Source organism: Penaeus vannamei, chromosome 12 (assembly GCF_042767895.1).
Source record: "Penaeus vannamei isolate JL-2024 chromosome 12, ASM4276789v1, whole genome shotgun sequence".
In the NCBI taxonomy this organism is placed as follows: Eukaryota; Metazoa; Arthropoda; class Malacostraca; order Decapoda; family Penaeidae; genus Penaeus; species Penaeus vannamei.
In genome coordinates this window covers 31,213,436-31,224,590 of record NC_091560.1, presented here as the reverse complement: position 1 = coordinate 31,224,590, position 11,155 = coordinate 31,213,436, and the positions used below count along the sequence as shown (strand labels likewise).

At 36.4% G+C, this 11,155-nt stretch overlaps 2 protein-coding genes and 1 pseudogene across 2 annotated transcripts; all 3 read right to left on the bottom strand.

Moving 5' to 3' along the window:
• Nucleotides 1-1,035: 1,035 nt before the first annotated feature.
• On the bottom strand, nt 1,036-1,588 carry LOC138863525 (uncharacterized; annotated as a pseudogene).
• A 3,089-nt stretch (nt 1,589-4,677) lies between these two features.
• LOC138863524 (uncharacterized) lies at nt 4,678-5,423 on the bottom strand. The gene is made up of 3 exons (XM_070127691.1): nt 5,412-5,423; nt 5,132-5,259; nt 4,678-4,884 (listed from the first exon to the last, which is right to left on the bottom strand). The coding sequence occupies exons 1-3, from the start codon at nt 5,421-5,423 to the stop codon at nt 4,719-4,721; spliced, it is 306 nt and encodes a 101-aa protein (XP_069983792.1). The 3' UTR covers nt 4,678-4,718.
• Nucleotides 5,424-8,308: 2,885 nt separating this feature from the next.
• LOC113829911 (uncharacterized) lies at nt 8,309-10,417 on the bottom strand. Its single transcript, XM_070127690.1, has 4 exons — nt 10,334-10,417; nt 9,836-9,964; nt 8,734-8,861; nt 8,309-8,510 (listed from the first exon to the last, which is right to left on the bottom strand). Exons 1-4 carry the CDS (start codon nt 10,415-10,417, stop codon nt 8,345-8,347), a joined length of 507 nt encoding a protein of 168 aa, XP_069983791.1. The 3' UTR covers nt 8,309-8,344.
• Nucleotides 10,418-11,155: the final 738 nt, after the last annotated feature.

The window sequence follows — 11,155 nt, the reverse complement described above, 5'->3', positions numbered from 1 at the left end:
AGAAATATTTTCGAACATTAGCTCATATTTAGAATAACATTTATCTCATTTATCAGATTTTTTCCTAATTTCCTAACCATTCATATCACAAGTTCAGGACGGACATGGTCGCTTAAGTCTTCGTCTGGGAGGCGTTCGACTTGCATTCGACCTATGCACAAAGACTTAAATTCACCCGTAGACGTAAAAGTAATAATAATAATAATAAGGAAAAGGTACTTGTGTGAAAGGGCCATTTATCAAAACTTAGGTGACCTGAGTCTAAAGAGATGGCGATTTTTTGCCAATCTCGATTCAAGTGTAATATCAGACATGTAGCTCGGAATTCACACTCCCAGAACAGTCCCGTTGGAATGTCTGATATACAATAAGAATTACTGTAATATACTAAACAATTGATATCCGTTTTATATTTGTAATAATAGCGCATTAAGCAATTATTGTGTGTTATAAGGGTGGTATTAAAGTGAAAGGAAGAACAGATGAAATGTATCCCTGCTGCATGTCGATTTTATCTATTTTTCATTTATCAAATTGAACTGTATACTACAAATTGTTGCAGTTACATTCCTTTTTGCTTTTAGAAGTAACCGATCTCCATTTGATCCTTTTACTTGGACTTTTTCTTCCCAAGAAGGTACATATTTGTGCTTTGCTTCTATTTTTTGTGCTATTTCATTGCTTCCCTATTTATTTTCTATATATTACTGCCGATTTAATCATTAGACGACCCTGTTACTGTCCTATTAAGATAATCGTTGTCAATAGTACATAAGCTTTTTAGATCAGGACTGATATGTAAGATATATTCTGCTATGTTGTGTACTTGGAATCAAGGAAATTAGGCAACTTTTGAAGAGATTATATTACTGGTGTTTTATTAACATACCGGTCTACATACCAGAAAGGTATCTCTCCAATGTCGCACCAAGGATTTTAGACAATAATCACAAAATGTTTCCTTTTATTCTGCTTTTGTGTTCTTTCTCCTCCGTTTTCTGTCTTCTTTTCATCGTTCTTCATCCTTCTCGGTGTTTATCGCTCTCCTTCTCCTTCTTCCTCCCCAAAGGCTCCCTGGTTGCCGTCCGCCGCCATCCCGTCGTGGTTTACGGGCACGGCGTTCGACTCCAGCACCCGGTAGCCGTCCTCGTCGGCCACGTACTGGACGTGGAACTCCTCGCCTTCGGGGGACGTCCAGCTGTATGGGGAATTATAAATTATAAAACGTAGGATGAGATCTGTGCCTTGTTATCACAATATATTTATCCATGATTAAATGCCGGATTGTTGTTAGATATGCCATTTTATGTAATTTATATCTACCTTCTAAATAAATTAAATTGATATGCAACATTTTATGGTTCAGAGTACGTATATCAAAGCTGAAAATAAGATATGAAAATACAATTTCCTCTTCACAACGTCCTATCTGAAGTCACGCTGACCTGTATGACCCTTCCACGTGCTCCCCGGCGTCTCCCTCCTGCTGGTGCTGGTGATCCTCGCCCTCGAAGTCCAGGACGTCTGGCCGAGCTGTCACCAGGACGCCCACGACCAGGAGTACAAAAAGTGTCTACAAGGAACACATACATTGGTCACAAATATTGTTTCTCGTATAACTAGTAATGTTTCGGTTATTCAAATATGTTTCATGGATTTCCAGGAAAGTGAAGAATAACAATGTTAAAGGTTAGTGATATAATTAAATAAATAAAAGCACAAACCATAGATCTCATCCTCCCTGTGTCAGACGAAGCAATGCACTGATAAACCTCCCTCGTAGCAGGTCTCTTATACCAACCGATGAAGGGGGTCTCTGCCCAAGCCACAGCGATGCACTAACCTCCTCTGTCTTCGGCTCGTTGGCCTGGGGAAGGTCAGGCTGTGGGGCGAGGGGGGGGGGGCAAAGAAATGGCGTTGAATTAGGACAAATAACCCACGGGGGGAAGGTCGTAAAACCAGGGGGCGAAATGGAGAGTGCTTTACCGTGTCCAAGGTGCGGTCGGGTCGGGTCGCGTGGAACGTCCTTCCGAAATGGTGGCTTTTTTCTATTCGTTTTTCTTGGTTTTCTTTGTTATGTGAACTTTTTTGCTTTCTTTGTCTTTTTTGTCTCGTCTTTCGTGTACAACACACAGTGCTTACGTGTGCGTATGTGAATGTGTATGTTTATGTGTGTGTGTGTGTCTTTCAGTATTTTTAGATGTGGGAATATATAAACATCATCTCATTACTGTTTATCTGTAAACCAAAGGCCTCTTTAACCAATATAAATTAACTGATAAATAAAAAAGAAAGAAAATAATGTATTATTCAGTTTGACTCACTGCATAATAATGCAGTGAGTCAAACTTTACACCAACCTATCACATGTGTGCTCAAACTGATTTTTATTTGCATTAAACTGCAGGACCATAATATTGTTCGCAATAAGTGGGAAAATATCCGAAATAGAGAAATGTCACTATAATTATAATACCTTTTCCAGCGCAACGGGTTTTCAATGGGAGTTTATGAGCCTTACCCACACCTGCATATTTTTTCGTATTTCTGTTTTTCCATCATGTAAAAAACATAATTTCCAGTATTTTATATATATATAACATTCTGAATGTTAATTTCTCTAACAATGTTCCTGTCTCTCTCTCTCTCTCTCTCTCTCTCTCTCTCTCTCTCTCTCTCTCTCTCTCTCTCTCTCTCTCTCTCTCTCTATGTTATGGGAGAAAAAGATGGCACGATTACATGAATGTGTGTTCGTACGAAATGTTTATATATACATATATACATAAATACATATATATATGTAGATATGTAGATAGATAGATAGATAAACATATAGATAGACGGATAGATAGATATACTTAGATAGAGATACGTAGATAGATAGATATATCTATAGATTGCTATGTGGGTAGATAGATACAATTAGACAGATAGATATATACATTGGTAGATCGACACAAATAGATAGACAGATAGATCGACAGAAACAAACTGATAGATTAATAGATTAATGCTTTCATGTAATAACTGATCATTTTCCATAGTTACCATAATTAATAATAGTGAAGAAGAAAATCGCAATCCCATCAAGTAAAAAGAAAGAATTATGCATAATCTAGCCTAGAATAAAATTGATTGCATGTTGATTTTATTTCAAGCTTAAATCACGTATTTCCGAATCATTTCTGTTGACAGAATATAACATTTTGGTCATCGGATCAGATAGGTGGCGCTTATATGACGTTGAACAGTATTGACTACAAAGTTAAACATATACTAAAGTCAACGGCAAAATACCAGTGATATTCTGTCATTAGAAAAAGGTTTTACGTAACTGAAATCACTAAGTAATTATTATCTTTTTATTTGAAAGGATTTATATGAGAAGTTGAGTTGTAAAAAATGCTGCAGCGAAAAAGAAAATTTAATTTCACTGGAAATTAAATGCATAAATGAATGATTTTAAAGATGCTAAGTAAATATGTAAAACACAGAAAATTATTTTCCTGAAAAAATCAAGGTTTACTTCAATACACACTTTATACAAAAAGCCTGCGTCAAAAGGAAAAAAGTTGTTTTTTCATCCCGATATAAGTTGAGTATTTTCATTTTCAGAACAATGCTGTTAAATGTTTGGTACGTAACTAGGACTACGGTGAGGTAGGAAATAATAGTTATACATTATGCATTAGGAATTACAGTGAAATTGACACAAATCATATCAATAGTAAGCTTGGAGTTAAAGTGAAGCGGACAAGGATCAAAGCCTATTTCTTTTTCATTTGTTTCCTCCATCTTCTCTTCCTCCTCCTCCCCCTCCCCTTCTTCTCCTATTATGACATTTTGACATTTTATTGATATACAAGCACGAGACTATTTTCTTTTTCCTTATCCCCGTCCATGCTTATTTTTCTCTCCTCTCTCTTCTTTAAATGATGATTAACATTCATAACAGATGACTGATACGCTTACTTTGCTGTTATCATTATCTAACTATTTATTTTATGTTATCATCGTTATCTTTATTATTATTTATCAATTATTATTATTATTATTATTATTATTATCATTATTATTATTATTATCATTGTTGTTTTGTTCCTGTTGCTGTTGTTGTTGTTGTAATTGTTGTTGTTGTTGTTATTATTATTATTTTCATTATTATTACTACTACTACTAATACTTTTATTATCATAATTATCAGTACCATCATAATCATTATTATTTTCATTTTTATTATTATTTGTCTTCTTAGAAATGACTTTTGGTTCCGGTTGCTCACACCTTCCAAGTTTTAGTTGATTCATTCCATTTTTTGAAATTCTTCATTTTGTTTTATCTAATTGTTTATATACTATTGATCGAGTGAAAGAAAGGACATGGTACTGTCAATGATCTCTATCTTGTACTCCTTTGTATAATCCTCGTTGATTAATAACGCTTTGCTCGCAAGTGATTATATTGCAAGATATACTTTGATATGTACTGTACTTTGAATCATAGAAGAATGGGCAACTTTTAAAGCGTACCTCTGCTATTACTTATGTTTTCCCTTTTTTTTACACGTATCAGTTAAATAGATAAAATGTATAAATGGTATTTTATTGTCACAGTGGTCTACACAGCAGTAACGTCTCCACTGGTGCATTACGATGATATTTCTCTCCGTTTCCTCTTTCTTCTCTGCATTTTTTCTCGTCCTTCTTCCGTCTCTGTTCTTATCGTTCTCCTCCTTCTCCTTCTTCCTCGCCAAAGGCTCCCTGGTTGCCGTCCGCCGCCATCCCGTCGTGGTTCACGGGCACGGCGTTCGACTCCAGCACCCGGTAGCCGTCCTCGTCGGCCACGTACTGGACGTGGAACTCCTCGCCTTCGGGGGACGTCCAGCTGTATGGAGAATTATAAATTATAAAACGTTGGACGAGATCTGTGTTTTGTTATCACAATAGATTTATCCATGATTAAATGCCGGGTTGTTATGTCATTATGGAATTTATATCAAACTTCTAGATTAATAAATTGATATGCTACATTTACAGTCTATACACCCATTTCAGTACGTGTATCAAAGCTGAAAATAAGATATGAAAATACAATTTCCTCTTCACAACATCCTATCTGAAGTCACGCTGACCTGTAAGACCCTTCCACGTGATCCCCGGCGTCTCCCTCCTGCTGGTGCTGGTGATCCTCGCCCTCGAAGTCCAGGACGTCTGGCCGAGCTGTCACCAGGACGGCCGCGACCAGGAGTACAAATAGTGTCTACAAGGAACACATGTATTGGTCACATATACCGTTTCTCGTATAACTAGTAATGTTTCGAAGTTATTCAATATGTTTCAAGGATTTCCAGGAAAGTGAAGAATAACAATGTTAAAGATTAGTGATATGAATAACTAAATAAAAGCACAAACCATAGATCTCATCGTAAGGTAGTTTCCCGAGGTCCTCCCTGTGTCAGACGGAGCAATGCACTGATAAACACCTCCCTCGTAGCAGGTCTCTTATACCAACCGATGAAGGGGTCTCTGCCCAAGCCACAGCGATGCACTAACCTCCTCTGTCTTCGGCTCGTTGGCCAGGGGAAGGTCAGGCTGTGGGGGGGGGGGGGGGGGGGGGGGGAACCAAGAAATGGCGTTGTTGAATTAGGCCAAATAACCCACGGGGGGAAGGTCGTAAAACCAGGGGGCGAAATGGAGAGTGCTTTACCGTGTCCAAGGTGCGGTCGGGTCGGGTCGCGTGGAACGTCCTTCCGAAATGGGGGCTTTTTGCATTCGTTTTTCTTGGTTTTCTTTGTTATGTGAAGTTCTTTTTTGCTTTCTTTGTCTATTTTTTCTCGTCTTTCGCGTACAACACACAGTGCTTACTTGTGCGTTTGTGAATGTGTATGTTTATATGTGTGTGTGTGTGTGTGTGTGTGTGTGCGCGTGTCTTTCAGTATTTTTAGATGTGAGAATATATAAACATCATCTCATTACTGTCTACCTGTAAAGCAAAGGCCTCTTTAACCAATATAAATTAATTAATAAATAAAAAAGAAAGAAAATAATGTATTATTCAAAGTTTGACTCACTGCATAATAATGCAGTGAGTCAAACCTTACACCAACCTATCACATATGTGCTCAAACCGATTTTTATTTGCATTAAACTGCAGGACCATAATATTGTTCGCAATAAGTGGGAAAATATCCGAAATAGAGAAATGTCAGTATAATTATAATACCTTTTGAAACGCAATGGGTTTTCAATGGGAGTATACGAGCCTTACCCACACCTGCATATTTTTTCGTATTTCTGTTTTTCCATCATGTAAAAACATAATTTCCAGTATTTTATATATATATAACATTCTGAATGTTAATTTCTCTAACAATGTTCCTGTCTCTCTCTCTCTCTCTCTCTCTCTCTCTCTCTCTCTCTCTCTCTCTCTCTCTCTCTCTCTCTCTCTCTCTCTCTCTCTCTCTCTCTCTTTCTTTCTCTCTCTCTCTCTCTCTCTCTCTCTCTCTCTTTCTCTCTATGTTATGGGAGAGAAAGATGGCATGATTACATAAATGTGTGTTTGTGTGTGTTCGTATGTGTGTGTGTGGTAAAATCTATAAAACGAAATGTTTACATATACATATATACATAAATACATATAGATACTTAATTAGACAGATAGATATCTACATTGGTAGATCGATACAAATAAATAGACAGATAGATCGACAGAAACGAACTATTGATTAATAGAGTAATGCTTTCATGTAATAATAGATAATTTTTCTTGGTTATCCTAATTAACATTAGTGAAGAAGAAAATCGCGATGCCATCAAGTGAATAGAAAGAATTATATATAATCTAGCCTAGAATAAAAATGATTGCATGTTGATCTTACTTCAAGCTTACTTAAATCACGTATTTCCGAAGCATTTCTGTTGAACGAATATAACATTTCTGGTCTTCGGATCAGATAGGCGGCGATTAAATGATGACATAAAACAGCATTGATTACAAAGCTGAACGCCCACTAGAGTCAGCGGGAAAATATTAGTAATATTCTGGCCTTCAGAAAAAATGTTTTACGTGACTGAAGTCATTGTGGTCTTTTATCTTTTTTATTTGAAGTATTTTATAAGAGAAGTTGAGCTGTAAAAATGCCGAGGTGAGCAAGATAGCTTAATTTTATTGAAAATAGAATGCACAAATTAATAATCTTAAAGATCCTAAATAAGAAAATGTGTAAAAGACACATAAATTATTTACCTGAAAAAACAAGGTCTACTTTAATACACCCTTTATACAAAAAGCCTGGATCTAAAAAAAATAAAGAATAGAAAAAATAAAAAAATAATCATCCCGATATAAGTTTAGGATTTTTACCTTCAGAACAGTTCCGTTGAATGTTCGCTATGTAATTGGGACTACGGTGGGGTAGGAAATAGTAGATATACATTATGCATTAGGAAATACAGTGAAATGGACACAAATCATATCTATAATCAGATTGGAGTTAAAGTGAAGTGGATAAGGATCAAAGTCTATTTCTGTTTTTATTTTTTCCTCCATTAAAAAAAAAAAAAAAAAAAAAAATCTTATATGACATTTTATTGAAATAGTGATACAAGCATGAGAATATTTTCTTCTTCCTTATCCCCGTCCATTCTTACTTTTCTCTCCTCTCTCTTCTTAATTTGTTGCTATTATTATCTAACTATTTATCTATTGTTATTATCACTATGATCATCATTATTATTTATCAGTTAATATTATTGTTATTATCACTACTACTATTATCATATTTATCATTACCATCATAATAATTATCATTATTATCATTATTATTATCATTTGTCTTCTTAGGAATGACTTTTCCGGTTGCTCACACCATACAATTTTTGGTTGATGCATTCCATTTTATTATTATTATTTTTTTTATTATTCATTTTGTTTTATTATCTAATTGTTTATTTACTATTGATCGCGTGAAAGAAAGGGCATGGTACTGAGTCAGATACCTTTATCTTGTCCTCCCTTCTATAATCCTCGTTGACTAATAACACATTGCTCGTAAATAATCATATTGCAAGATGTACTTTGATATGTACTGTATTTTGAATCATAGAAGAATGGCCATTTTTTCAAGCTAACCTCTGCTATTACCTATGTTTTCTCATTTTTTGTCTACACTGATCAGATAAATAAACAAAATGTATGAATGGTATTTTATTGGTCTAATTTGCAGTAACGTATGTAATCAGTAGCGCATAATGATGATGTTTAAATACACAAGTATCCCGAAAAGAATTCCATTTGTTTTTCCTTTTTCTCTCTCTTTTTCATCGCCCTTCTTCCTTCTCTGTGTTTATCGCTCTCCTCCTTCTCCTTCTTCCTCCCCAAAGGCTCCCTGGTTGCCGTCCGCCGCCATCCCGTCGTGGTTCACGGGCACGGCGTTCGACTCCAGCACCCGGTAGCCGTCCTCGTCGGCCACGTACTGGACGTGGAACTCCTCGCCTTCGGGGGACGTCCAGCTGTATAGAGAATTATCCATGATTAAAGATTGGATTGTTGTTAGATGTATCACGCTATGGTATTTCTTAATCCCTTTAGCCTTATTACAGTATATTGATTTATTACCTATGTGATACGTAATCCCACCTCCTCGTACCTTGTGATTCAAAATATGTTTCAGAGGTGATAGCAAAATTTGAAGATGTTATATCTTTTTCGCATCCTTCCTAAAGTCATACTGACCTGTAAGATCCTTCCACGTGATCCCCGGCGTCTCCCTCCTGATGGTGCTGGTGATCCTCGCCCTCGAAGTCTAGGATTTCTGGCTGAGCAACTGCCAGGACGACCACAACCAAGAGTACGGATAATGTCTACAAGGAAACATACATTGGTTACCGTTACAATTCCTCGTATACTTGGTATACGAGGAATGATTACCATTCCTCGCATAATTGGTAATGGTGTTTCGAAGTTGTCTAAATTATTTGATGAATCTTAACTGAAATGAATAATAGCAAGGTTAAAACGTCAATAGCTTCTAGAAGGATACAAACCATAGCTTTCATCGTAGGGCAATTTCCCGAGGTCCTCCCTGTGTCAGTCGAAGCAATGCACTGATAAACACCTCCCTCATAGCAGGTTTTTTATACCGACCGAAGAACCACACTAGAGACACAGAGATACGCTAACTTCCTTCATCTTCGGATCATTGGCCAAGTGAAGGTCAGAGTGCGGGAGAAGAGAAAAAGATAAACAAGAGAAAGAAGGATACCGTTGTTTATTCGGGACTATAGAGGTATGACAGGAAGGCCGTTATATATGAGGGGAAAACTTCAGCGTGGCTCGGTTCGGTGGGGTCAGGTCAGGTGGAACGTCCTTGTGAAGTTCGTACTCTTTATATACGTTTGTTTTTGTCGTTATTAGAGTACTTTTTTGAATCGTTGTATTTTTTCCGTCTTTCACGCACACACACACACGCTTTGTGTGACTACGTGTTAGTAGTTATATGGTAGGACACGGTACCATGGTGGAACCAACAAAGGTCACTCTTAGCCCTACTCCACAACACACACATATAAATGTGTGTGTGTGTATATATATATATATATATATATATATATATATATATATATATATATAGAGAGAGAGAGAGAGAGAGAGAGAGAGAGAGAGAGAGAGAGAGAGAGAGAGAGATGATTTAAAAACTCACAATTTATAAAGTAGATTTATTGATATAAATCTGGTTTGTGCATTGTAGGTTATTGTACGGAGAATTAACGGCGAGGCTATTTTTTAAAGGAAGAAAAATTAACGTTTTTTAAAGTCTGAGATTTAATGCACTTACGCTGAAAAATGCATCTGCAATAGGCTTTACTAGGTTTCGGGCTTCAAGTATCAAATTTTGGTTTAAGGTTTGAAGGGCGGTGATTAAATGATGATATAAAACAATGATACGCATTATAATATTCTTTGTCTAGAAAAATGTAATAATCGTTTTTCATCTAAAATTTTCATAGGTTACATGGGTAATCGAGCTACAAATGAAATTAATGAGAAATAGACTAAATGAAACCCGAAAACATAACGAAGGCTTTAAAGAATAAGCATCGAAATACTGAATAAGCAAACCGCGTAAAACACGTTTTTCCAGAGAGAGAGAGAGAGAGAGAGAGAGAGAGAGAGAGAGAGAGAGAGAGAGAGAGAGAGAGAGAGAGAGAGAGAGAGAGAGAGAGAGAACAACTATAGTAACCTTTTGTGTGTCACTGTTTTTCTAAGGCCCTATCACGTTACTTTTCCGTATTTTTTTTCATTTCGGTCTGAGTCTGTCACACAGGTAGAGTACCACTGCTACCATGTTAGCAAACATAGACCCCGTGTGAGCAAGCATGGCGCAATCGAGGTCCCGGGAATCATATAGAATTCTCATATCGCATTATTTTAGCGTAACATAGTTATGTAAAGGTGACTACTATACTGTATGTAGAAACATTTTCGAACATTAGCTCATATTTAGATGAACTTTTACCTCATTTATCGGGATTTTTTTTTTTTTTTTTTTTTTTTTTTTATTGTATACGTAATTCATACCACAAGTTCAGGACGGAAATGGTCGCTTTCGTCTTCGTCTGGGAGGCGTTCGACATGCATGCGACCCATGGACAAAGACTTAAATTCACCCGGAGACGTAAAGAATTAAGGAAAAGGTACTTGTGTGATAGGACCTTTACACAAAACTTGGGTGACCAGTGTCTAAAGAGATGCCGATTTTTTCTAAAGAGATGCCGATTTTTTTTCTAATTTCGATTTAAGTGTAATATCAGACATGTAGTTCGGAATTCACACCTCCAGAACAGTCCCGTTGGAATGTCTGATATACAATAAGAATTACTATAATATACAAAGCAATTGGTATCCGTTTTATAGCTGTAATAATAGCGCATTAAGTAAATACTTATGTTATAAGGATGGTATGAAAGTGAAAGGAAGAACAGATTAAATGTATTCATGCTGTATGTCGAATTTCTTCATTTTTCATTTATCAAATTCAGCTGTATACTATAAAATGTTGTAGTTTTCTTCCTTTTTGCTTTCAGAAGTAACCGATCTCCATTTGATCCTTTTACTTGGAATCTCTTCCCAGGAACGTACATATTTGCACTTTGCT